This window comes from Torulaspora globosa, chromosome 5, assembly GCF_014133895.1.
Source record: "Torulaspora globosa chromosome 5, complete sequence".
Lineage (NCBI taxonomy): Eukaryota > Fungi > Ascomycota > Saccharomycetes > Saccharomycetales > Saccharomycetaceae > Torulaspora > Torulaspora globosa.
In genome coordinates this window covers 174,825-200,434 of record NC_050731.1, presented here as the reverse complement: position 1 = coordinate 200,434, position 25,610 = coordinate 174,825, and the positions used below count along the sequence as shown (strand labels likewise).

Sequence of the window (25,610 nt, the reverse complement as noted above, 5' to 3'; positions counted from 1 at the left end):
TGGCTTGGCCCGATAGAGCGGTATAAATAGTTGTTCTGGTATGAAAAATTTTGGACGGTCGGTTGATTGGGGGACCGATAAAAAAAGATTCGTTTATCAAGACTCAAGTTTGGGCCCTGCAAATGTACAAGATACGGACCGCGAAGACTCGCTTCATGGATCGGCAAGTCGTGCATTGGTACAACGAAACGAAGTATCTGGCTGTGACTGATTTGACTGATATTTCATATTTTTTTTTTCCTTCGTCCAGAGGTGAAAAATTTTTCACTTACAGAAAGCCACGCAGCGGTGGTGGGCATTCGGGTTGCGTGCTCTGTTATATAAAAGAGAGTGGTGTCCGTTGGAGGGTTAGGAAGTTGCTCGGTACCGTTTAGAGTTTAGAGTTTCTCTGTTAAGCCCTGAATAGCGGTATAATTGAACCAAGATGTTGAGAGCTCAAGCTGCCAGATTGATCTGTAACTCCCGTGTCGTCACTGCCAAGAGAACCTTTGCTTTGGCTGCCCGTGCTGCTGCCTACAAGCCAGCTGCCAAGCAATTCGTCAAGCCATTGGTTGCTACCCGTGGTTTGAAGCAAATCAACTTTGGTGGTACCGTCGAGACTGTCTACGAGAGAGCCGACTGGCCCAAGGAAAAGCTGTTGAACTACTTCAAGAACGACACGTTTGCCTTGATCGGTTACGGTTCTCAGGGTTACGGCCAAGGGTTGAACTTGAGAGACAACGGCTTGAACGTGATCATCGGTGTCCGTAAGGACGGAGCCTCCTGGAAGGCAGCCGTCGAGGACGGCTGGGTCCCAGGCGAGAACTTGTTCGAAGTCGAAGAGGCCGTCAAGAAGGGTACCTACGTCATGAACTTGCTGTCCGACGCTGCTCAGTCCGAGACCTGGCCCACTTTGAAGCCATTGATCACCGAGGGTAAGACCTTGTACTTCTCGCACGGTTTCTCGCCAGTTTTCAAGAACTTGACCCACGTCGAGCCACCAAGCAACGTCGACGTGATCTTGGTCGCTCCAAAGGGCTCCGGTAGAACCGTCAGATCGCTGTTCAAGGAAGGCCGTGGTATCAACTCTTCGTACGCCGTCTGGAACGACGTCACCGGCAGCGCGCACGAGAAAGCCCAGGCTTTGGCCGTCGCCATCGGCTCCGGCTACGTGTACCAAACCACCTTCGAGAAGGAGGTCAACTCCGACTTGTATGGTGAGAGAGGTTGTTTGATGGGCGGTATCCACGGTATGTTCTTGGCCCAATACGAAGTGTTGAGAGAGAACGGCCACTCCCCATCCGAGTCCTTCAACGAGACCGTCGAAGAGGCCACCCAGTCCCTATACCCACTGATCGGCAAGTACGGTATGGACTACATGTACGACGCCTGCTCCACCACCGCCAGAAGAGGTGCGCTAGACTGGTACCCAATCTTCAAGAACGCCTTGAAGCCTGTGTTCCAAGACTTGTACGAGTCCACCAAGAACGGGAGCGAGACCAAGAGATCCTTGGAGTTCAACTCGCAACCAGACTACAGAGCCAAGTTGGAGAGCGAGTTGGAGACCATCAGAAACATGGAGATCTGGAGAGTCGGCAAGGAGGTCAGAAAGTTGAGACCAGAAAACAACTAAGCTTCCTACGCTCTCCTCCCCACCCCATTGTCATTGAATTGACCCCCATTGTACATTAACACAAGACACTGCCGCCGCGGCGCCCTGCTGTCTATGCATCAAGCGAGCCGAGTTCCGCCTGTCAACGAATTAGTTTACGTAATCTAGTCATCAAGTGTTTCTAATGAATATACCGATGCGTTCATGATCTTGGCCCTTTTCTTTTTCCGCGCTGCGATCGGGCACCACACATGTGGCGTCGCGCTCCGCCAGAGCCCGCACCCATTGGATAAGAGCTTCCGCGAACGCCAACATCGGCGACCTCCACCAACTTCTCCCGCGACACCAATGAACACCCCAATCAGGCCGCAGGTCTACCTCGGCTCCCGCGCCCCCAACTTCACCGCCGCCTCCTCCCAGGGGCCCATCGACTTCTACGACTACGTCGGCGACTCCTGGTGCCTGTTCTTCTCGCACCCGGGCGACTTCACGCCCATCTGCACCACCGAGATCGGCGCCTTCGCCGCTCTCCACGACGAGTTCAAGCTGCGCAACTGCAAACTGCTCGGCCTCTCCACGAACTCCAGAGAAACGCACATCCGATGGATCAAAGACATACAGCAAGTCACCGGCTTTAACGTAGAGTTTCCGATCGTCTGCGACCAGGACAGGAAGATCTCCACCATGTACGGTATGATCGACCTGCGCAATTTCGACGACAAGGGCAGACCCGTGCCCATCCGCTCCGTATATCTGATAGACAACAGGAAGGAAGTGCGACTGCTGCACGCCTACCCATTGTCTACCGGCAGAAACACTGCAGAGATCCTCAGATGCCTCGATTCCCTGCAGGTGGTCGACAAGCATGACAGAAACGTACTGACCCCTGTGAACTGGGTACCCGGAGACGACGTGGTCGTGTCTCCGGAGCTCTCGCCCGCCTCCGCGCGCTCCGTGTTCCCGCATCACAGATCCGTGAGGAGCTATCTGAGACTGACCCCTCTGGACCCAGACATCTAGCTCCGCTGTATTATGCGTGCGGAGAATGCCACCGCGTCGGTCGGGCCCCTGCTGGGAGATCTCGCTGTGCTGCATAGCCATCTCCGGCCTGCAAAGCGCATAGTTGCTATCTGGTATTATTTCCAAAAGTGGTATTTTTTTAGCTCGCATGGTCTCATCATTATTACCTGCACCGAGTGCCGGATGGGCTCATATGGCAATACCGATTATTCGAAGTGAGGAAGGGTGATTGACGAGATAGGACACAGGGACATTGGGCTGGATGCTTTGTAGCGGAGTCGTGGGAGGTCCCTTGTTTCAGATTTCTATATAAGAGATTTTCGTCAGATCAGTTTGCGATCCCATGGGACAGAGGGCTTTTTTTAAGTATTTTTCTTGGGACTTGGGCTGAGCCAAATATTGAATAGCGTGAGTTGCTGAAAGTGTTGCGTTTCGCTGGCGAAATTGAACGGCCAGGGTTCAGAGTTTAGAATTTTGTAAAGATAATAATGCCTCAGTCGCTTGCTGATGACTACATCGAACATATATACGTCATGGGGGCCAGTCCTGCTCCGTCTTTGCAAGAGGTGTTGAAGTTCCAGGACCCTTCGAGCGCGTTGAGGCAGTTGCAGGAGATCCTGGAGGGCACTTACAAGGCGAGGGCCGGCAGCGGGCTGGACGGGTTTGTCTCGGGGCGGGACTACACGTTTACCGCGCGGTGCGAGGCGGGCGGAGCAGACGCGCAGCTGGATCTGCTGGAGGCCCAGTTGGAGATAGGCGACCCGCAGTACAGGCTGGACGGTCTGCTGGAGCTTCCGGGCGAGTGGGCAGGGAGCGAGCTGGGACCGTCGTCTCCGCGGTTCCTGCAGGCTCAGGACGAGGTCGAGGAGGAGGAGGAGGACGAGAGGGCTAGCCGCTCGCTGCCAACGCCCGGCGCGTCGCTCGTGGAGCAGCTGCAGATGGACCAACCGCTCATGCAGGTGATCGCAAACAAACACAAGCGCGGCTACTACAGGTGCACGCATTGTCCACAGACTTTTTCTAACATTTTCGACTACGCGGCGCACATGGACGAGTTCGACATCAAGCGAGAGTTCAAGTGTCCCTTTGCGCTGTGTCCCTGGAAGATCCTGGGGTTGCCGCGCAGACCGGACCTGAGAAGGCACTGTGCGATACAGCACAAGCACGAGTTGCCGGACGATCTGAAGCAGACGCTGAACTTGAACGACGAGACGTATCCGGCGCTCAAGTGTCCCCACCAGTACTGCGACAAGGTGTTCCATCGGCGCGACGCGTACAACAGACACATCTCGATCGTTCACGAGAAACTGGGCTCGCGGTTCAACAAGAGGCTTTTCCAGATACTCGCGGAGTGCCCTTATGATAAAGAGACTGACCGCCACGCATTCGTCAAGAGCAGGATGCGGAGCAGAAAGACAAATTGTAATAATAGGAAAACGACAACCCCGCAGCAGTAACAGAGACTGTCATTGCTAGCAAGATAATTTGCGGAACAACCCCGCTGCATTTCGAATAATGCGAATCGCTTATAAACTTCCTTTGCTATCCATAAAAGCCAATCCGAGGCCTCATGCCTCACTTGCACGTCGACCGCGCGGTCGGCATGCGAACGCAAATACGCATGTAACGCATATACCTCGTAATAATTCCATTCTGTAGGTAATTTTACCCGAAACCCCCAGGAGCGACGCGAATTTGCGTCGCGACGCTTTGTTCCAAGTGCAAGCTTCCGTTACCCGCACCCAGCTAGATCGAAGCCCAGAAGTACATTCGTTGAACGTAGGCCAGAAGTTCTGTGAAACCAAACTCGCATAGAGATGTCGGTGAATGCCAGCCGCTTCTCCTGCTTGGCGTGATGATGCCAGATATATACTGCCAGTAAACAAAGATGCACATGCTTCTTTGGCGGAACGTTCTGCATTTTCCCGCTTCGACTCGGCTACTGCCCTGAATATCAGTGTTTGATATTATTGCGATATGAAAGCACTCGACTCCCAGTCAGAGTGCATAAGGTCCCATTGTCCTGGACCCTATGTGGTCCTCAACTCTGCCGTGAGGCGATGCGAAGACGACCTTTCGAAGCAACCTACACTGGCGCCAGGTATCAAGACGAGCTGCGGCTCCTCGGCGCCAGTGGCTCAGGGTGTGTCCTGAGCCTTCGGCTGTGTGCGTGGTGTTAGATTATCTGGTTGTGTTAGCGGTTATTTGCGAAAGCTCCGGTACATTGAGAATGTACCAGATAATGTCCGCGAAGCTCCTGGCACCAAAGCTCCAGCCAACATTCCGAATACGCTCGAAGATATTCAACGCTAATCAACATACATACCATCTCAAAACGAAAAGATGACACATGTGGCTGCCCTTCTAGAACTTGGCCTGACGAACTGGGGGAGTTCCAACAGGAGCGAAAGGGCTGTAGAACAAGATTCGGGCTTCCCTTCCCAAGGAGGATAAGGTTAAGATATACTGCGGAACTAGTACACTTGATGGTGATGCAGTGAAGTGAGTCTCAGCCTCACAGAGTACGCACATCAGGTTCGGCTTACAGGGAAGCGCCTTGCTATCCTCAGAAGCTTCTAACTACATGTCCAGTTATGAATGAGAAGTTTGAAGGTCGTGAGCGAGTGCCTGCATTTTGTTTGTCTATATATTTATAAGGTGATATGTGTATTAACGTTTTGGTTGACGGACATGCAAGTCTAGCAAAGATGGCGGTAAAAAAACGACGGCAATCAGAAACATTAGACAAAGAATCAAAAGAGACGTCTAAACTCAATACTAGTTCATTGGGGTCTGCAAATGCTTTCCAGGCCCAAAAGGACTGAAAAGCGTATGATATCGTGGAACCGCCGAGATCCCCAGTTACCCGCTCTACTTCTAATAGAAGCTCCTGGAACCCGATGGAAGTTTTTATGGCACGGTAGACGAACAATCGCAGGGTCTGGGTGTCTGGCTCGTATGTTGCCCGACTTTCATCGTCTCAGGTGATCATGACGTTTTCGCTGACCAACCTTTTGGTAAGCTGGAACCTGGGCCACCCAGGGATGTCTGGCGGCCAGTTCGCGCCCGCTTGGCGACAAATTATATAAACCACGGGGTTTTCTGCAATCCAAATCATTATGTCTTGGTAATCGCTCAATCCAGTTGTGCTTGTCTGCTTATAGAAGTTAGTAAGAACTGGTACTGATCAAAGATGGCTCAACCTGCTCAGAAGAAACAAAAACTTTCCTCTTTGGACCAATTGAAGGCTAGTGGTACTGTTGTGGTTGCCGACACTGGTGATTTTGAATCCATCGCTAAGTTTACTCCTCAGGATTCTACCACTAACCCTTCTTTGATCTTGGCTGCCGCCAAGAAGGAGGGCTACGCCAAGTTGATCGATGTCGCTGTCGCGTACGGTAAGGAGCACGGCAAGACCACCGAGGAGAAGGTCGAAAACGCCGTCGACAGACTCTTGGTCGAGTTCGGTAAGGAGATCCTGAAGATCGTTCCAGGTAGAGTGTCGACCGAGGTTGACGCCAGATTGTCGTTCGACAAGGAGGCTACCGTGAAAAAGGCGTTGCACATCATCGATCTTTACAAGTCTGTCGGTATCGACAAGGAAAGAGTGCTGATCAAGATCGCTTCCACTTGGGAAGGTATTCAAGCCGCTCAGGAGTTGGAAAAGGAACACGGCATCCACGTCAACTTAACGTTGTTGTTCTCCTTCCCTCAAGCCGTTGCTGCTGCCGAGGCTAACGTCACGTTGATCTCTCCATTCGTTGGTAGAATCATGGACTTTTTCAAGGCCAAGACCGGAAAGACTTACTCTGGCGAAGAGGACCCAGGTGTTAAGTCTGTGAGAAGAATCTACAACTACTACAAGAAGCACGGTTACAAGACCATCGTCATGGGTGCCTCTTTCAGAAACACCGCGGAAATCAGAGCCTTGGCCGGTGTCGACTTTTTGACTATCTCTCCAAACCTCTTGGATGAATTGTACAACAGCACCGAGGCGGTTCCAAAGGTCTTGGATCCCGAATCCGCAAAGGAACAAGGCGAGGACAAGGTTTCCTTCATCAACAACGAGTCCGCCTTCAGATTCGAATTGAACGAGGACGACATGGCCACCGAAAAGTTGGCTGACGGTATCAGAAAGTTCTCTGCCGACATTGTCACCTTGTTCGACTTGATCGAAAAGAAGATCGTCGCCTGAGTTGCCCTATATGTACGAACTTTGTATAATCTGTGTACGCTAACGATACTATAGCATTATTGGCAGATGCTTCACTCGCCGTATGCGTGCCCTCGCCTTTGTCCCTGCTGGCCGTTGCTCCTCTCTCACCGCTCGTTGTCGTATCGAGGGCCTGTTGGCCTTTGCGGTCGATCTTGGCGGTTTAAACGGCGTATTCATTTTCAATGCCAGAGGATGGTCTCCATGGCTCGCGACAGGAGATTTCAGTAATTTTCTGGACGGTACCTTGGCCAATGGTCGTTTCGCCATTACCGGGGGCTCAGTGGCCTTTCTCTCGGTCGGCTCCTCGTGCTCGCCCACTCTTTCACAAATGATAACCACATACCTACCAAAAATGTGGTGTTCCGTTGCGCCAAAGTCTTCTGGCTCCAGGATCCTCTGCAATTCCCTCTCGCTGGTCATTATGGTGCTGCAAAGCAGTTTTTTATCCTCCCCGCTATACAACATAAGCCGTTTAGCAGACTGTATCAGCTTCAGCCTCCCATCGTGCCACGTCTTGTGCTTCTTCCGCACTTGGTCCGAGTACTGACACGTAAACTCTACCGCCTGCATACAGGTCGTTTCTTGGCCGCTTGTAAGCTGTTTGATTACTTAGCTACTGCTCTATTTACGTTTCGCGGCGTCTGCCAATGGCAATTCCACTGCCTATAGAAGCCAAGATGCCCAAGGTTTCGAAGATCCCGAGTGATAAGCACAGGTATCGAAACCAACCGACGTCGACGTCCCAGACAAATCCTTTCATCATGCCGACCCGATGTTTGGAGTTCATGATCAGTCTCATCAGGCGGTAGTTGGAGACTCCACCGCCTCGCTCACCAGACGCGATCATGAAGAATAGAGGCGGCACTATCAGACAGATGCCGATCAGCGCTGTGATTCTTGCAATGCTATAAATATCGGAAAACTTGTGATCTTGCGAGTCGAACGATTGTATCGACGACGAGTCGATGTGTTGTACGGAGATGCCACTGCTCTGGGTATAGGTGCCACGGCCAGCCGTGGCTTCCACGTCTTTCTGATATTCCTGTAGAGTACTCAGCGTCAAGTCCATCTGCGAATCGGTCAGTCTGGCTATTCTGGCGCGCTCTGGAGCGGCCAAAACGGTGCCTTGCGGCTTAACAACAGACGCAACCGACTGTCGCCTGGCCTCCCAGGTCCGCTGTTGCACTTGATAGCTGCCGGAGACTGCTCTGAGCGCCGGGATCGTCCTGGCGCTCTGGTCTAGGGGGGACGGCATTAGAATATTGTTCAGTAGAGATGGACTGTGGGGAGCCTTGGGGCGACCAGCGACCTCCGGTTCCAGGAGTGGTTGCGACACTTTCCTTGGCAATCTGTACTCGCGAGCCTCGGCTCCGCCGTCGAAAGACGTACGCACATAGCTAACCTGCGCGTTGCCCGCTGGTTCTCGTCTCAGAAATCGCACGCCCTGTTCGACAGTCGGTTCTACTTCGTTCGCTGTAACGTAGTCGTTGTCTGCTGAGCCGCTACTTTGCTCCAGCAAGAGCGCTGTCGACACAGTACTCACGGAAACATCGCGGGACACTCGTCGAACATCTCTCTCAGCTAGCATTTCCGGTATTCGCGGTGGCACATTTTGCGCTCCGCCAAAGTTCTCTAGGAAATACGATTGCAAAATACCACGTACATCTTGGCTTTCGTCACTGTCCCCAAACGACGTAGAAGATGTCTCCTCTGTATTGTCAGCCTCTGAGAGCGACATAGCTCCTCAATGCCGCTTGCTACCTGCGTTCAATCTGAAGCTCTGTCGCAACTTAAAAGGTCGCGATGGCTTCTCACCCAGACGTACCGAAGTCGTCTCAATTAATTGGCACTTCCACCACCACCACCACCGACGATCCACGACATTCCCAGGGCATTCTTTCAACAGCTGGCTAGCTCGCATTCTTCCAACTCATCTGTATTTTTTGTCAACAAAGGCCAAGCTTCTTTATACCCTTTTGGGAAGAGATTTACGATGCTTCACGTGAGCCGGGTAACCCCATATTGCTGGGCGGCTATTTTTTGGCTGTCCTTGCATCAGAAACCATATAACTTTGAGTGCACTTTATAACGGTGAGGACCGATATGTGGTCCTGCTGAGGCGGTGTATGTAACGAGAGGTTGAGTTAGGCGTATACAAGTATACTAACTAGAGACGCAGAAAGGGAAAGCGCTTGATCATCTATGATACAATGGTATAGCGAGTGGCGAGATATTATAAAGTGATTGGAGCGCCGGATGCTTCTTTGCGGGATCGAAGTGCATGAACGGCTCAAAATCGTGTCGTTAAAGTCGTTAAATCGTCAGAAAGCCGTGGCAGTGCCGGTAAAGTTTAGTGGTCTTTCAATGTCTGTCATCTTTGATACGTTGATTGGAGGCTACTAGCTTACTTGTTAAGCCCTTTCGGCTTTCATGGTTTGAGTTCGTGAACAGATCTGAGCCTATCAGGATGAAAGGACAAAGCCACACAGAGCCCCTGGGTACGTATTTCGATAGGGAGCTGATTTGCATGTTCTATTAAAAGGTCTGGTGCGGTATGGTGGTGTCGCCGACCGAGTGAGGAAGACTGCGGGAGAATGCAGGTTGAGTAGCAACAGCTTGTGAGGAGTATCTGGAAGATTCTCGCGTTGGCTGTAAAGCCTGCTTTCTGACCTGATTGGAGAGTCTAAGACTAGTGGAGCGGTCTTTGGTTGGCTTTATTTCGAAGGTTTGGCAGCTCCTAGGTACGGGAAATTTTTGCTTCATTTGTCCGAGCCGAAGGGGACAGTCAGATACAGTGGAGTGTGCCAGCGAGAGATAAGATGATGAATGGTCCCGCAGGGACCTCTCATATGGATGCGTCAACCGCCATTATGATGAGTCTCTGACTGCTGTTGCAGCGGATGTTTCAAAGCTCTGTCTCTTCCCCGAGATCTGCGCATGAGGAAAGCTACGCGATTCTGCAATTAGCAAGACCCAGTGCCAGCATGGTGTATGATCGAATCATGCAGGCATTCGTCGACATGTTCGTTATGGTTTCGAGAACGGTCCCAATCAACCAATCATCATGTGTTTTTCCCTTAGCGTTCGCCGCAAGGGAGTCTGAAAAACTGCATCGCGATGCTTCCTAGCTCAACGTACATCGCCAGTAGAGCTCCACTTGCTTCAGATTATCAAACTTGGAAGATATGCTAGATCAGAAACTGGCCAAAAAGCTAGAGGAGAGTAGGTTGGAAGGCTCAGGGACAAAGCCTTTGTACATTTCGAAAATTTCAATCGATGGCGACAACATCAACAGTCCCTTATCGAACTCCTCTTACAAGGCCATCCTCGATCAGGCACTAACCCAACCGTTACAAAATGTCGGATCCAGTTTGTACACTTTTGGAGATATTAGAAGAAAGTTGCTGTGTACAGGTCTGTACCAGGACGTCAAGATAACCCTGGAAAGCGATCCTGATATCAGTTCGCAGGACTATCTACGTGAAAGAGTTCCCAGCGAACTTGGCATCGAGTTGCCGCTCGCTACGCATGCTAAAATCCTTTTGACACCATCCGCCGTGTACAACAGCACCGCTGGCACTACATCTCTATTCGACGACGAGGCATCAATGGCCATCAGCCGCTCATGTATGAATTTGTTTGGCCGTGGGGATTCAGAGTACGTCCATATGGGTTTGAATTACGACCCAGAAACTTCAAAGTGGGAAGGTAAATCTTTGAAGGGTCTGCTTTCCGTGCCACTGACCAAGAATCCTTCCGTGAGAGCTAATCTTAACCTAGATGCTGTCAAAATGGATATGACTTCGAAACCATACTTGAGCCCCGAAGACGGCCATGAGCTATATCAGTATTCGTTAAGTGCAGGTCTGCAAAAACGTTGGATCTTGGAGCAAGTGACATCTGTTCCCACTCTCTACGCAGGTATTTCCTCTTCCAATAGGTGCATAAGCGGTTTAGGAGACAAAGCATCTGAGACATTTGCAAAACATTCTGGAAATTTCAACAAGATCGCAGTCGAGATGAAATTCCACAATGATACCAGGAAGTACTTCGGAGCGTTCCCTATATCAGGTTATGAGTTACAGATTCAAAACGACTACATCATTTCTCAATCGAATGCCGTACATCAAAGCTTACCACCGGAGAGAAACTTCAGCAAGTTCCACTTTAGCTTGCAACACCACAGCTCGCACTGGCAGAATAAGCTTACAAAATCTTTAGATATACAGCTGGGTGCTCTCATCCCATTTGGAAATGAAAAAGATGGCATCCACCCGCTGGATAAATGGTATCTAGGGGGATTAGGCTCCCTAAAAGGCTTCCAATCTAATAGCGTCGGACTGAGAGGCAGCAATTTCTACTACAAGCTTTGCTTGACATCCTCGCAGAAATTGATCAGGACACCATTGGACTCTCCGTTAAGGCTTCAATTTTTCATGAATTTAGGCAATACCTTTAACGATCTGCGCTCCGCCAGAAGCTCATGTGCGGCTGCTACTGGTGTATCATTGGCGTACAAGACCCCTCAGGCAGATGTGGACTTCACCTATGCGCTTCCTCTAACTTCTCGCCTACAGGATATTTCGAAGCCAGGCCTATCATTTGGTGTCACATTTTCATACTTTTAATAATCATATATTCGTAAGCTAGAGCCATCGCTGTCAAGCTCCAATTTAGAACTTGACCTTCTGCCAAGTTGTTAATAGTGAAGAACTTGCCCTCCCCATCTACCTGGATGGACTCCTGAATCATTATTCATTAGGGTCATTCTTGCGCATTGACTTCAAAGTAAGCTTATAGAGAGATGATGTGGCAAACAACACTCTGTACATAATAGCAGAAGATTGAAAACGCGTAACAGCGCATGTGGATACTGAGGTACAAGTATGATTTAGATGATGGTACTATCCGCAACGTATCACGCTGTCTCCAGAGCGGGCAAACCTATACCATTGGTCGCTCCAGTAAGAGTTTGCTCAATATAAAGAATGATAAAAGCATATCGAGAAATCACGTCAGCCTGAGTTGGAATAAGGAGAATGGGCGAATCACCCTTAGCAACCAGGGCAAATTGACAGCAGCTGGTGGCAAATATCTCAAAGTTGGTGAGGACATGATCTTTCAAGAATCTTTGTTCAGAGACAAAAACGTCGTAATCGAGCTTGGAACCAAGCCGATAACGGTAGATATTTCGTGGAAGGATGCTATATGGGACATTCCGCAGAGCTTTTCTGGTTTTACGGAGGAGCTTGGCCAATTCGGAATCGAAGCGCAGGTTGGAAAGGCAGATGTACGATCAACTGCGGTAGTGGTGGCCGAAAATGAAGCCCACCGGTCTCTTTTTGGTCTTGTCCATAATATACCGCTCAAGACGGCGCAGTTTTTATGCAGTGCGAAAGATGTATTGTCATCTTCAGACGCTACTTTCGATGAATCCTGGAGTAAATTGGACCGCAATGAACGGACGATGGTAGTGCCAAGTGGCCGCACTCTGGAGCAAGTCTTCAGTGGTCTGAAGTTCTATATGATTGAACGGAATGAACAAGTAACTAAGTATACCCAGAAGGCTATTACCAGAGGAGGCGGCGAACTAGTGTGCGTTGGAGCCTTGAAAGAGTTGCTAGGTTTGTTGAAGTTAGAGGACTCCACTCAAAATTTGGTAGTGATACAGTCGCCTGAATCTGCAGTACAGGTGGCCCAAGCGGGTATTATTGCTTTCACCCTTGATGATATTGTCTCGAAAGTTCAAGATAACGCCACAGCGAAACTGCTGGGTGGAGTACCGAATTTCTCGTTAGCAGCACCAATTTTGGAAGGCTCACCTGAGGTAAGCTCGGGCGATAAACTGGGACTAGCATCGCAAGCTCGCCAGACATCTGAGGAACCAAATCAAGATGTCGAAAAACGGCCAAGAAAGAAGAGGCGACTCAACAGACGAGCAGTTAAGCCCCTTGACAGTCTGATGTTTTTTGCAGGAGGTGATTCATTCAAGTCCGAGGCCTTGTCTGATACTTCAATGCCCTCTCTAGAGAAGAAAGCGCCGTCGCCGAAGGATAACCTTGCGCACGCTGGACCAACAGCGAGCTTAGGAGCCGCTTCTGCGCTGGAAACTAAAGAACAGCCAACATTTGCTAATGAATCATACGAGAATCAGGTTCATCATTCAGCTTTGCGCGAACCGACGCAACCGATTAGTCCTAGCGTTAATACTCCTGTTCCAGTAGAAAACTTTGATGAAAGAACTAGGGACAGAGAGATCGACGAAGTCAAGATTTCACAAGAGCAAAATTATCCAATTTACGATGATGGAGTTGTTATGAAGAAGCAGCCTACACGGCAGAGGACGCTGCGGGATACAAGTTTAAGCGAGAATGATTCGCGCAGAGCAGCTACGCCAAAAGAAGACTTGGTGGAAGTCATCAACGATACCAAAAATCGCGAAGTAAAGCGATTAAATTCAACTTTGATTCAAGTCTCGACAGATGAACTGACTGAGGATGCTATCAACCAACTAGGAAATTTGGCTATTATCCGACCCAATGAAAATTTAATGAGGGAAAGGGAGCACGATAACAGCGAGCAGACTGCAGAGCATAATACGCCGTGGCATGGCCGTAAAAACTTTAAGAATTTCTTCAAAATTCAACCAAAATATAAGAAAGACCATTTCAGTGATAAGTACCGGGAAGGATCATCAGATTTCATACGCAGAAGTGCATTTTCGCTAATCAAAGAATATGTACCGCTGAAGCCATATTCCAGAGAACTGCCGAAAAGGGTCGAAGATTTCCCTCCAATTGCAAAAGAAAGATCTGTTTCTGGGACTGCTCTTGACCGAGCTCGAGATCATTCACCTGAACAGGCAAGTTCCACGCATTATTCGAATGGATCAACTCCGGTTCAGGAGCTCTTTGTGGTGGATGAAGATGATTCACAGAGTGCGCACCTCACAGTGCCAGGGGAGCAGACCCTACAAGCTGAAGAATCTGAAACAGCAGATGTGCTCCCGTCGCGGCAAACTTCTGGGTTGATGCAAACAAGAAAGCGGAAAACAACCACCAGGCGAAGCCCTGCTCGCTTTAGTAATATAGAAAACGAGGACAGCGGAGATGATGATGATGACGATGATGATGACGATGACGACGCTGATGAGCCAAAGTTCAAGTTTAGGAGACGAATGAGATATTCGTAAATTATTTAGAAGTAGATTTCAGTTCTATATTTAAACCTTTACTCAGCTTACTCAAAGAGTGGGAAAGGAGACATATCTGGGGCGTTAGTTCTCTTTGGCTTTTTGCTATTTGTTAATTGGCTAATAGACCTAAATTCGTCATCAGACAATTTGAAGGTCTGGAGATTTGAAACGACTCTCGCTGGCGTTACTGACTTGGGGAGAGTGACTATACCTCTTTGGACACCCCAGCTAACAATGACCTGGCCTGCATCAGCACCATGGTCCTTGGCAATTTGATTAATGATGTTGTCGTCCAACACTGGAGCGTCTTGACCACCAAATGGCGAGTAAGCTTCGACAACAATGCCGTGCTCCTTACAGAAATCAACCAAGGCAAACTCAGGCAGTAATGGATGCAGTTCTATTTGGTTAACAGCGGGAGTCAACTTGTTACCTGGCGATGACAGCAGCTCTTTCAAGTTATTGATTGAAAAATTAGAAACACCAACACTTCTCACCTTACCGGTCTTGGGCAATTCTTGCATCAACTCCCAGGTCTTGACAAAATTCCACTCTTCGTCAACATCTGGTCTGCCATCAGCCTTCTTGGGAATAGTCAAGTAGTTACCGTCCTTGATAGTTTCAGTCCTGAACGGAACTGGCCAGTGCATCAGGTATAGGTCGACGTAATCCACCCCGAGTCTCTTCAGAGATTGATTCAGCGCTTCTTCAGGCGTCCGTTGCTGAGTATTCCACAGCTTTGTGGTGAGGAAAATCTCCTCACGAGGAACACCCGAGTCCTTGATTGCTCTGCCGACTTCTTCCTCATTGAGGTAGATAGCAGCGTCGTCGATATGTCTGTAACCGGCCTGTAGGGCTGTTAGGACTGCCTTGTATCCCTCATTTTCCTTCGACCTCCACGTTCCCAAGCCTACCTGGGGAATTGTGTATCCAGTGTTCAATTTGATAGTAGATGTATTCTTGCTTACCGCTGTAGACATTGTAAAATAAATTTCAGTTGACAGTTTTCCTATGTGCTGCTGTCACTTACCACCGACCTGGCATCCAAGTCACAACTGTCAAGTCTTAGTACCTTTTATAGCTGGTCGGTTGCCAACGGCAGTCCGGAACGACCTTTGTTGTACATCATCGCTCTAAACAACCATAATTTCTCGCAGCAATTGTCTTAGCCCTTTACCCAGGGGCGAGGACGCACATTGCTTCGCAATCCACAGTTGCATTCTTGGTGTTCTCTCTCAGCAAACGAAGGACCAGCAATAAGCATCGTCTGCAAAACTTCCACAGAAGATTCTGATAAGCTCCAGGAACGCAAGCAACCTCTTCTCGTGGCGCAACACCTCTTTGCTACCGCCTGTAATCGTCCTTCTGTTGGCCATCTGACGCTGTGAATTTTTCAGGAGATAAGGAATTTCCCACGGAGTTAAGATCGAGGCAAGCTCTAAAGACACTATGTATTCAGAACTCAGAGCCATACCAGGCCTGGGAACCTCTTGCTGCTGTTGGATGGTTTGCTCACACCAGCATACTCTTGGATATGTTGTAACAGATTTTTTGGGACTTGACCCACCACCGTTTCCAGGACGACTGGTTCTTCAGGTCCTGTTCCACGTCATCTTGGTCCAGCATGTATCTGGGATGCAGTAGTAGCTCCTGCACGAAAGAGGCCATGAGGAAAGTGAAGTACAATTTCGCCGCCAGAGAGAGTACGGTGATGAAAATCGTCACACCATACTCGAAACTTTCGCTGGCGCCTTGGTCGCTTATCTTAGTTGAGTAATCGACTGGGTCTTCGCTGTAAGAGCTCTTAGTCTTGTCGGTGCTGCCGCTGTTTCCCTCGAGGCTGTACCATTGCGCGGTGAACCATACGCTGAAGAGACAGGTGACGGCCGTGTCGATCACGAAGGTGACGAAGATGTGGGAGAACGTCAGCACGCTAGGCTTATGAACCTGGTAGAGACCTTGGGCGCATATGATCAGCGTTATAATCGACCAGATGTAGAGCAACCACTGAGAGAAATGCAAAGGATGGCCCGTGAATAGCGCCAGAATACCGTAAGCACCGCTGCACTTATTCAGGATCGAGATGCCTAGAGCAATTTCAACACCAAGGTAGAGGGGAAGAAACCCAAAGAATGACTGCGAGGTCGTGTCAGTACGTCGAAGATACGGCGAAGTGGCGATCGAAACTTAGCATACCTTTGGGAGCCTGAACTGTTTAGGATTCATTCTGGAGGCTTCTTAAGACGGCCTCTGGTTTATCAGAGTTCGATGATCTCTGTTTTGTATGTGTTGTGCTTATTTCGTATGTTGAAAAGTTTTGGATAGCGATGAGCTTATACTACACAGGTTAAAGAACGTCAAGCTAGATAGCGATGTCGTTGGAGGATGATTTTGATAGGCTCCACGTCTCGAGCCAGAGTAGACAACATACTGATATCCAACTTTTAGACAGACATAGTCATAACATCAACACAGATGAACTGTCGTTCACCAGGGCGAAGACAAGCAAGGATAAGGCCAACAGAGCGACGGTTGAAAACGTCTTGGATCCGAGGACCATGAGATTTTTGAAATCTCTGATGAATAGGGGTGTAATTTCAGATTTTAATGGCTGTTTAAGCACAGGGAAGGAAGCAAACGTGTACCACGCATTCGCTGGATATGGCGAAGCTGGAAGCCCCGATGACCAGGAGGCAGGACATGAGAAGCGAGAGCTGGCTATCAAGATATATAAGACCTCGATTCTTGTGTTCAAGGACCGCGAAAGATATGTCGATGGAGAGTTCCGCTTCAGAAACTCTAGGTCGCAACATAACCCAAGGAAGATGATCAAGATCTGGGCTGAGAAGGAATTTAGGAACCTCAGAAGAATCCATCAGAGTGGTGTCATCCCGACGCCCGAGCCTGTTGAGGTGAAAAATAATGTTTTAGTAATGGAGTTCCTAAGTCGAGGCGATGGGTTTGCATCACCTCGCTTGAAAGACTACGTTTTTGCGGACCGATCAGAGATATATCACTTCTATTATGTTATGCTGGCTTATATCAGGTTACTCTATCAAGTTTGCCGATTAGTTCACGCGGATCTGTCGGAATACAACGCTATTATCCATATGGGGAAGCTCTACATAATCGATGTGTCTCAGAGTGTCGAGCCAGAACATCCCATGAGTTTAGATTTCCTGAGAATGGACATCAAGAACATAAACTCGTATTTCGAGAAATTGGGCATAAGCATATTCCCAGAACGTCTCATTTTTCAGTTTGTGATCTCCGAAAGACTGGACAAGTTCGACGGTAACTACCGCAGTTATTATGATCTAAGTGACTACGTCTCTAAACACTTACCGATCAAATCTTCTGCGAAGGATGCAGATGAAGACGAAATATTTCGAAGCCTCCATCTAGTCAGAAGTTTAGAAGGTCTGGAAGAACGCGATTTCGATAGGTTCACGGATGGTAAATTCGATTTACTGAAAAGTTTGATTGCGCATGATAACGAGCGCAATTTCAGCGCAGTAAAGGATGTCTCTGGTTCGAATGAAGCCAGTGAGGCATCTGAAAGCGAGACTGATTCAGGCAATGACGAGGACAGTGAAGCTGAAGATGAATTAGCGTCGAGTGGCAATGAGTCCGATGGCTCAGATGAGGATGATGATGAAGACAATAAGTATCTTAACAAGAAACCAAAAGGCAAGAAATTTGAGGATAAAGAGGAAAAGAAGAAGCGGAAACAGGAGGCCAAAGAGTCCAAGAAAGAGAAAAGACAAACCAAAGTTAAAAAGCATGTCAAGAAGAAGCTAATTAAAAAGACTAAATCAAAAAAATAAATCGAGAATATTTTCTGAACTTTTCAATGTATAATATAGTCATTAGACTCATGCAGCATTAAATAGAGCCGCCACTTTGTGCATGCCCGATTATTCCAGCCATCTCAAGCAGAGCTCGGTCTTCGCCTATACTGCGTAAATTGATCTGCTGGCGCCTTTTTGCCTCGGCTTCTTCCCATTGCCACTTCTTGTACTGCTCCTCTAGCTCTTTCTCACCTCCACAACCCCAAACTTCGACATGCTGGATCAAAAACCTGACCTCGAATGGCCTGTTCTCCTTGTGGATTTCTTTCAGTCGGGAACTGGGACTGAATATGCCTCCGTAACCCGTCTGGCGGAAGGCTGCAAATTCAAGTGTGTTATCTATGGTTAATGACACATTGCCCACTGAATACGATTTTGAGCTCGCCTTAATTTGTGGTTGGTTATCTCCAATTCCAATCCCACCGCCCATTGTGTTGAAATACATCGTACCGTCTTTGACGGCTTTAAAAACATCCTGTATAGGAGCGAGTTGTACGATGGTCGTTCCCAGACCTCCAAAGAAGTCTTTGTTCGTTACTCTCCACGGGTCAGGAACGTATATGGCGAAAGTAACTTTAGTTTTGTTGCTCCGCAAATCGAATGGGTTTGGAGTTCCCTCTTTCAACTTTGGGAACTCTGATAGAAATTTTCTGTATCTGGGGTTACTTTTGCTAAATTCTTCATCATCAAGAATGCTTTTGCCGCTAACAAGCAGTAAAGTAGGGGCCATCCATTTGAAAACCTTTGCCTGCAAGGATCTCATTGAGAATCCGCTCTCGCTACCCACGTAAAGCTTCTGTAGATTGGAAACTGATAACTTGTCAGGAAGAGAAACGAACAGTTGTGCCAAGACAGGCTGTGTCATCAACTTTGACCTGTTTCTCAAATTTCCAGTATCCAGTAGGCAGGCAACCAAGTCTTCATCTCGATATAACAGGTGTTCCATCAGTTTTTGTAGGGGTCTGAAAATATTTGGCATAATAGCTTTGATTGAACTGGAAAATTGCTCAAAAGTGACACTCTGCAAGTCCGAGACGGAAATGATCTCTGGGTTCATCGCTCTTAACAAACATGTTGCCGCCTGCTTATACGAACTCCAGTCGTTATAGGCCGTCTCATCAGGGAACTCACAATTGCCCGTGGGACAATGAGAAGTTAGAAGCAGCAACCACGTTAAAAGCTGCAGAAGCAATTTGGCGTCTAAAACGAGCTCATCAACGGCTATGCCATTGTAATTGCGGATGAGCTTCTTTAGATCCTCGCCCTCTTCTAAGGATGTCGATGATCCTGACGATAGTTCCTCCTTTACAGATTTCCTTGTGCTGAATGCAATGAACAACAGCTTCAGATAGTCATAGTTTTTGACTCCTACGTACTTGTGGCATCTAACAGGATCACTCAAAAGAATCGCCTTTAACAAACCAACACCAGTAACCTCTTCAAACGCATCCTTCATTAACGGGAAGTTGCTAAGAACACGAACAAACTCATAGATCATCTGACAGAGCAACACGCTGTCACCTGGGATATGTAGCCACTCTGCCAAATCCGCAGACTTGATAGTGGCACTTAGCTTTCGACCGTCAAATCTGCTCTTGAATGCTGCTATTTCTGCAACGCTGAAGAAACCGATGGCCCTCTTGTTGAAATACTGCATAAGATCGACGCTGGATGCAAATCGTTTCCCCTTATTGTCCGCCTCATTTTGGTCACCCTGTGGCACAGAAGTTTGCTGTCCCATCTTAAGCCAACGTCGAAATCTCTAGATCAGAGCTGCCAGGAGAGCAACAGCTTGATCTGCCAGCTTCAACTAACGCTATATCAATCGAATTTCCATCGTTTTTATAACTTGCACCTCTCTTCTTGATTCAACAGCCCGATTCTGTTTGCTGTCCTTCCCTCGTGCGCTACACATCGAGAGTTGAGCAGCCAAACAGCTCGAAGATGAGAGATCAAGAGATTTGCATTGAAAGCTGCGACAGCTGGCAGGAAAACTCACAATGTCCGATCAGTCGCTAGAAGCAGTTTTCGCGGAGTGATGAGTTTCTTTCGACGCCGTTAAGGTGCCTGAATTCCCTGCAATCAAGCAGAAAATTCGGGTATAACTCCCGTTAGTTGTTTAAAGGTTTTAACATGACCAGCGACCGATATAGGGCTTCTGATTATCCACAATTGAAGGATTGCCTGAGATTTGATGCTTTGACACATTGTTCAATGATATTGTTTGTTGACGTATTAAATGATTTAAATTTTTCAGGTGCTCATCGCAGCTCATCTGCTCTCTTCTCTTAGGATGGATTATAATGAATATCAGAAGTGTTTTACCGATTCAATCATTTCAACGGTTCAGGTGTTAGCAGCAAGTTATTGGAGTCACCATGTCGGGAAAGGAGAGCGCCGATCCCAGATTTGCAAAGATCTATAATGATCCAAAGTTCAAAAATGTCAGAAAGAAAGGCTTCAAAGTGAAGCTTGATGATCGTTTCAGCAAAAAGGACCTGGAAGTCAAGCGTAAAACCAAGGTTGACAGATATGGGAGAAAGATCAGGGATCAAGACGATAAGGAATTGAAGGATTTTGACAAGTATTTCGAGAAAAGCGACGAGGAGGCTGAAAAAGTCAAGGAAAAGGTCACTAGCATTGATCGGGCGCGTGGTGAGGTACCTAGCGATTATGTAAGCTCGTCTGAGGACTTTACTTCTTCAGAGTCTGAAGTCTCCAGCGAGGAGGAGCTGGAGAGCGAAGAAGAATCGGAGGTGAAATTGGAGAAGACTGAACCGTCGTCCGGAGAGCCATCCAAGAAGTTAGCTGTAGTCAACTTGGATTGGGATAATGTGAGGTCTGCAGATTTAATGATTACTTTCTCAAGTTTTTTGCCTCCTGATGGTAAGATCACTGAGATAGCGATATATCCAAGCGAGTTTGGGAAAGAAAGAATGCAGAGGGAAGAGGTGGAGGGTCCACCAAAGGAACTATTTAAAAAGAGCAAAAAGAAATCCAAGAAGAGGGAAGACGATGACAGCGATTCCGATGTGGACATCAAAGATCTCTATGAGGAAGGCGACGCGGACAAAAATGTGGATAACAAAGCTTTGCGTCAATATCAGCTTGATAGGCTAAGATACTACTATGCGATAGTTAGTTGCAACAGCGTGAAGGCGGCAGAAAGTATATACAAGAATTGTGATGGTACCGAATACGAATCAACAGCCAATATTTTCGATTTAAGGTATGTGCCGGATGGTATGGAATTTGACGAAAACCCCAGGGACGTATGTTCCGAACTGCCCAAAAATTATAAGCCACTTCAATTTAGTACAGACGCTTTGCAACATTCCAACGTTAAGCTCACTTGGGATGAGACACCCGCTGATCGACTTGATGTTGCCAAACGTGCGTTCACCCAAAAGGAAATTGAAGACATGGATTTCAAAGCTTATTTAGCGTCCGACTCGGACGGGTCCGAAGACGATCTTGGTGTCGAGTCGAAAGATAAACTGAGGTCATTGGTCAACGGGGCTTCCGCTTTTGACTTCTCCAAACAGGACGCAAAGATCGGGATCGAAGACGATAGCGAGGTAGATATGGAGATAACGTTTACTCCTGGTCTAGATGAAAAGGGCGATGCTGCTCCAAAGGAAGATCAAGAAGAGTCGACCATAGACAAGATACGTCGTAAGGAAAAGGAGCGTCGTAAGGCAAGAAAGGCTAGGGTGAAAGAACTGAAACAACAAGCTGAAACCGAAAAGAAGGCCAAGTTAAAGTCCCTAAAGCAGAAAACAGATCAAAATGAAGAGCAAGACTCAAAGTTGAAGGCGGAGCTTGAACTACTCATGATGGAAGATGAAGAAGATAACCACAGCTCTTTGAATAAGAAGGCCCATTTCAATATGAATGAGATACTGAAAAGTGAGAAAGAAAAGAAGAAGAAGAACAAGTACCAGGACAGGAAAAAAATTGTTGAAGATGATTTCAAGCCTGATCTCCAGGATTCAAGGTTCAAAGAAGTTTTTGAGGGCCATGATTTCGCAATCGATCCATCTCAGCCCGAATACAGAGATACAAAAGCGATGAAGGAGATTTTAGCTGAGCGTAGCAAGCGGTCGCGTAAGAACAAGTCAAGGAAGAGAAGACCATCGGTGCAGGCTGGGGATGCCGATGAAAAGAGCGACATCGCTGGCATCGTTGCCAAACTGAAAAAGACAGGAAGCAAGAAAATAAAAAGTTAATAGAATATCCATAGTTTGCTCCCATCTTGGTGGGCTTAGCAGGTACTTAACAAATATTAAAAGAATTTTTTTTTATACAGTGAGTGTATGAAATGTTAGTTATCGCATCTCTTGCAATTTCTTAGTCACTATTTGTGCGAGAACGGTAGTTCTTTAAATGATAAAATGACCATTGAAGAAGCCTTATATCATAATGGCATTAGTCGCAGGATATAACTCAAGCTCAGAATCGGAAACTGAGGAGGTGAAAGCGAGTGGCGATGCTCTCGCTGGCGGAAATGGTGGTGCCGAATTAGAGGCAAATAATGACACTAAGAGAAGCTCTAGTTTCACATTGAAGGCGGTTAAAAGGAGAAGATTAGCGCGACAAGGTAAAGGTCCGTGGGCACGCTGGTCTGATTCTGATACCGACAACTCTGATCAGGAGCTTCACGAAGAAGCGGAACATCTAGATGAGTTCCAAGAAACAACTGAAATCAATGAAATCAACACGAGTTTCACTGAAACGTCTACGTTTTATGGTGAGTCCGAGAAGGACTATCTAAATCGTGGATTTCTCCATCCACCTGTGGATGTTGACATAGATCTTAGGAAAGAGCCATTATCTTTCAAATGCTATCTGCCGAAAAAAACAATTCACGTTTATAAGGGTCATCTCAATGGGACGGGGGTTTTGAAGTACCTGCCCAAAACTGGACATCTGTTTCTGTCGGGAGGAAATGACAACATGCTTAGAATTTGGGATTCCTATCACGACCGTCAGTGTCTACGAGACTATCGAGGTCATTCCAAACCGATCAAGGCGATAGATTTCGCTCACGATGGCACTTCGTTTCTGAGTGCTGCTTTTGATCAGAGTGTCAAGCTTTGGAACACTGAAACCGGAAAGGTAACGACTAGAATACAGCTTAAGAGCACGCCAAATGATGTACGATTCCATCCAACGCAGTCGGATGTCTTCATTGTCGGACTTTCAAACTCTAAGATCAACCAGTATGACTTACGCGTCTCAGCCAAGGAAGGTCTTGTGCAAATCTACGATCACCACTTAAGCGGTATTTTAAGTCTGAAGTACTTTCCCGATGGATCGAAGTTCATATCGTCTTCCGAAGACAAGACAGTAAGAATCTGGGAAAATCAAATTAACATACCAGTGAAGCAGATAAGTGACACAACGCAGCACTCTATGCCATTCATTAATATTCATCCACAGCACAAGTACTTCTGTACGCAGAGCATGGATAATGCAATTTACACCTATGGCATGCAACCCAAATACAAGAAAAATGCCAAGAAGGTGTTCAAGGGCCACCATTCCGCCGGTTACGGTGTCGGGTTCACATTCTCGCCTGATGGACACTACATCTGTTCTGGTGACTCAAAAAGCAAAGTGCTCATATGGGATTGGACAACAACACGACTATTAAAGACAATCAATATAAACGGCGATAAACCTGTTACGCAGATTGCTTGGAATCCACAAGAAACCAGCAAGATCATATGCTCCGGGGGCGCAGGGAAAATTTACTTGTTAGACTGAAGTTTATACTTTTTTAGTGTACATAATTAGTTATTTATGCATAGAATGATACAGACTTTGATTTTCTTGCCTGCACTTCACCTATGGCGTCAACAAAATCTTCATGCTTGACGGAGGATTGCCCATTTCTCAAGGCAATCATACCTGCTTCCACCGATACTGCTTTTAACTGTGCACCATTAAACTCATCTGTTGATCTAGCCAACTCCTGCCAATTTATGTCATCGTCCGTCGTCATTTTTCTCGAATGAATTTGCAAAATTTGGGCTCTGGCGTCTTCGGTAGGCAGAGGGAATTCAATCTTTCTGTCTAATCTACCAGATCTCAGCAAAGCTGGATCCAGCACATCAACTCTGTTGGTAGCTGCCAAGACTTTGACGCGGTCATCAGATCCAAAACCATCCAGTTGATTTAAGAGTTCCAACATAGTTCTTTGCACTTCTCTATCACCCGACTTCTCTGAGTCGAATCTCTTGGTACCAATAGCATCTAACTCATCGATAAAAATAATCGCTGGAGCCTTCTCTTTAGCTAACGCGAATGCGTCTCTGACTAGCTTGGCACCTTCACCGATAAACATTTGGACAAGTTGAGGAGCGGCTAATTTCAAGAAAGTAGCATTCGTCTGAGCCGCGCAAGCACGAGCCAGTAGAGTTTTACCGGTGCCCGGAGGTCCGTACATCAAAGCCCCCTTGGGAGCCTTGATCCCCATATCCTTAAACTTATCAGCACGTTTCATGGGCAGCACAATAGCTTCAACCAGTTCCTCTATTTGTTTATCTAAACCACCGACATCGGAGTACGTTTCCGTCGGTTTCTCGTCAACCTCCATGGCTTTAACGCGAGAATCAAACTCCGAAGGCAAAGTCTCCAAAATCAGATATGAGTCCTTGTTAACGCCCACCAAATCGTTTGGCTTCAAAGTATCTGGGTCCACAAGTCCCACCATAGGTAAGAAAACCGTTTGCCTGGAGGAAGTCTTCACCACGGCGGCTTTACCCTCTGCGGTGTTATCTAAGTTCAAGTTCCCACTCTGAGTGACCGCCTCGCTGTTTTCCTTGTCTCCCAATGCATCCATATCCATAATTTCCACAATGTTAGCCACCAAATAGGGCAGCTGCCTGTTGTTCTTGATCTTTTCCTTGTTATCCTTTATCTTCTCCAGCATGACATTGTTTTCGTGCGACAACCTCTGTAACTCAGACCTGAAGATACGTATCTCATTATCGAGCAGCTTCGTTCTGGTCTGCAATTCATGAGTGGGCAGATTCAAGATTTCTTGATCAACTTCATCGTCACCCGGTAACTGTTGAGCATCCAATTCTTCCAAAGTCGCCATCCTGTTAAATCTAACCGCCGAACAGACTTAATACACCACTTCCCAACACCCTAACAGTACTGTGAAGCTCCCTGGTCTCATCTTCCTGTCGATTCAACTGCTCTTAGCCATTTCGCCACCCAGGCGACAGTACCATATAGCTAGGCTCCTGCCGGGTAACACTTCTAGGGGTATAAACAAAACAGACCTCGGCGGTTCCATTCTTAGCATATAAGTTCACTTGTCACTAGACGCTTATCAGCTTCGTTGGTAATAGATGGTTACATAGGCTACATTAGCTACCGGTATTGTTTTTCAACGTTGTTGCGCTTGGGGCTGCTGCTGCTGTTCTTTGTTTCTCTCCAACTCTGCCCTCAGCTCCTTTGTGAAATCGTCGTCCACCTCGACATCATCCCAGTCTTCCTGCCATAGGTTCGTTTGGCCGTTTGTTGCGCTTCTCAGACTTTCATCAATGGGCCATGTGTCTACTGGGAAATCTTCAAATTCATCGTCCTCTTCCAGACTCTGTTTATGCACTTTTTTCAGGTCTTCGACCGCACCTGCGTCTGCTCCATTGCTCTTCTGTGCTGCTTTACCACTCCCACTCATCTTTGAACCCTGCTAACCGATACCTCTTCCTAAGAGGGCTC

The 25,610-nt window shown here is 47.6% G+C and overlaps 16 protein-coding genes across 16 annotated transcripts; 9 read left to right on the top strand and 7 right to left on the bottom strand.

Moving 5' to 3' along the window:
• Window positions 1-424: 424 nt before the first annotated feature.
• Window positions 425-1,612, top strand: ILV5 (ketol-acid reductoisomerase; the record flags this gene model as incomplete). The annotated part of the gene is made up of 1 exon (XM_037283975.1): window positions 425-1,612. One exon carries the CDS (start codon window positions 425-427, stop codon window positions 1,610-1,612), a length of 1,188 nt encoding a protein of 395 aa, XP_037139871.1.
• Window positions 1,613-1,795: 183 nt separating this feature from the next.
• HG536_0E01070 (peroxiredoxin) lies at window positions 1,796-2,611 on the top strand (the record flags this gene model as incomplete). Its single annotated transcript, XM_037283974.1, has 1 exon — window positions 1,796-2,611. One exon carries the CDS (start codon window positions 1,796-1,798, stop codon window positions 2,609-2,611), a length of 816 nt encoding a protein of 271 aa, XP_037139870.1.
• A 488-nt stretch (window positions 2,612-3,099) lies between these two features.
• RME1 (Rme1p) lies at window positions 3,100-4,068 on the top strand (the record flags this gene model as incomplete). Its single annotated transcript, XM_037283973.1, has 1 exon — window positions 3,100-4,068. One exon carries the CDS (start codon window positions 3,100-3,102, stop codon window positions 4,066-4,068), a length of 969 nt encoding a protein of 322 aa, XP_037139869.1.
• Window positions 4,069-5,804: 1,736 nt separating this feature from the next.
• HG536_0E01050 (transaldolase) lies at window positions 5,805-6,806 on the top strand (the record flags this gene model as incomplete). The annotated part of the gene is made up of 1 exon (XM_037283972.1): window positions 5,805-6,806. One exon carries the CDS (start codon window positions 5,805-5,807, stop codon window positions 6,804-6,806), a length of 1,002 nt encoding a protein of 333 aa, XP_037139868.1.
• Window positions 6,807-6,854: 48 nt separating this feature from the next.
• MTE1 (Mte1p) lies at window positions 6,855-7,397 on the bottom strand (the record flags this gene model as incomplete). Its single annotated transcript, XM_037283971.1, has 1 exon — window positions 6,855-7,397. The coding sequence occupies one exon, from the start codon at window positions 7,395-7,397 to the stop codon at window positions 6,855-6,857; it is 543 nt and encodes a 180-aa protein (XP_037139867.1).
• Window positions 7,398-7,452: 55 nt separating this feature from the next.
• Window positions 7,453-8,565, bottom strand: BUD9 (Bud9p; the record flags this gene model as incomplete). The annotated part of the gene is made up of 1 exon (XM_037283970.1): window positions 7,453-8,565. One exon carries the CDS (start codon window positions 8,563-8,565, stop codon window positions 7,453-7,455), a length of 1,113 nt encoding a protein of 370 aa, XP_037139866.1.
• Window positions 8,566-10,012: 1,447 nt separating this feature from the next.
• HG536_0E01020 (uncharacterized protein) lies at window positions 10,013-11,455 on the top strand (the record flags this gene model as incomplete). Its single annotated transcript, XM_037283969.1, has 1 exon — window positions 10,013-11,455. One exon carries the CDS (start codon window positions 10,013-10,015, stop codon window positions 11,453-11,455), a length of 1,443 nt encoding a protein of 480 aa, XP_037139865.1.
• A 236-nt stretch (window positions 11,456-11,691) lies between these two features.
• Window positions 11,692-14,019, top strand: XRS2 (Xrs2p; the record flags this gene model as incomplete). Its single annotated transcript, XM_037283968.1, has 1 exon — window positions 11,692-14,019. The coding sequence occupies one exon, from the start codon at window positions 11,692-11,694 to the stop codon at window positions 14,017-14,019; it is 2,328 nt and encodes a 775-aa protein (XP_037139864.1).
• Window positions 14,020-14,066: 47 nt separating this feature from the next.
• HG536_0E01000 (uncharacterized protein) lies at window positions 14,067-15,002 on the bottom strand (the record flags this gene model as incomplete). Its single annotated transcript, XM_037283967.1, has 1 exon — window positions 14,067-15,002. The coding sequence occupies one exon, from the start codon at window positions 15,000-15,002 to the stop codon at window positions 14,067-14,069; it is 936 nt and encodes a 311-aa protein (XP_037139863.1).
• Window positions 15,003-15,534: 532 nt separating this feature from the next.
• KEI1 (Kei1p) lies at window positions 15,535-16,248 on the bottom strand (the record flags this gene model as incomplete). Its single annotated transcript, XM_037283966.1, has 2 exons — window positions 15,535-16,158; window positions 16,219-16,248. The coding sequence occupies 2 exons, from the start codon at window positions 16,246-16,248 to the stop codon at window positions 15,535-15,537; spliced, it is 654 nt and encodes a 217-aa protein (XP_037139862.1).
• A 146-nt stretch (window positions 16,249-16,394) lies between these two features.
• RIO1 (protein kinase RIO1) lies at window positions 16,395-17,849 on the top strand (the record flags this gene model as incomplete). The annotated part of the gene is made up of 1 exon (XM_037283965.1): window positions 16,395-17,849. One exon carries the CDS (start codon window positions 16,395-16,397, stop codon window positions 17,847-17,849), a length of 1,455 nt encoding a protein of 484 aa, XP_037139861.1.
• Window positions 17,850-17,907: 58 nt separating this feature from the next.
• RTC5 (Rtc5p) lies at window positions 17,908-19,614 on the bottom strand (the record flags this gene model as incomplete). Its single annotated transcript, XM_037283964.1, has 1 exon — window positions 17,908-19,614. One exon carries the CDS (start codon window positions 19,612-19,614, stop codon window positions 17,908-17,910), a length of 1,707 nt encoding a protein of 568 aa, XP_037139860.1.
• Window positions 19,615-20,251: 637 nt separating this feature from the next.
• ESF1 (pre-rRNA-processing protein ESF1) lies at window positions 20,252-22,102 on the top strand (the record flags this gene model as incomplete). The annotated part of the gene is made up of 1 exon (XM_037283963.1): window positions 20,252-22,102. The coding sequence occupies one exon, from the start codon at window positions 20,252-20,254 to the stop codon at window positions 22,100-22,102; it is 1,851 nt and encodes a 616-aa protein (XP_037139859.1).
• A 193-nt stretch (window positions 22,103-22,295) lies between these two features.
• Window positions 22,296-23,642, top strand: CDC40 (Cdc40p; the record flags this gene model as incomplete). The annotated part of the gene is made up of 1 exon (XM_037283962.1): window positions 22,296-23,642. The coding sequence occupies one exon, from the start codon at window positions 22,296-22,298 to the stop codon at window positions 23,640-23,642; it is 1,347 nt and encodes a 448-aa protein (XP_037139858.1).
• Window positions 23,643-23,676: 34 nt separating this feature from the next.
• RPT5 (proteasome regulatory particle base subunit RPT5) lies at window positions 23,677-24,981 on the bottom strand (the record flags this gene model as incomplete). Its single annotated transcript, XM_037283961.1, has 1 exon — window positions 23,677-24,981. One exon carries the CDS (start codon window positions 24,979-24,981, stop codon window positions 23,677-23,679), a length of 1,305 nt encoding a protein of 434 aa, XP_037139857.1.
• Window positions 24,982-25,275: 294 nt separating this feature from the next.
• On the bottom strand, window positions 25,276-25,569 carry SEM1 (proteasome regulatory particle lid subunit SEM1; the record flags this gene model as incomplete). The annotated part of the gene is made up of 1 exon (XM_037283960.1): window positions 25,276-25,569. The coding sequence occupies one exon, from the start codon at window positions 25,567-25,569 to the stop codon at window positions 25,276-25,278; it is 294 nt and encodes a 97-aa protein (XP_037139856.1).
• Between the last annotated feature and the right edge of the window lie 41 nt (window positions 25,570-25,610).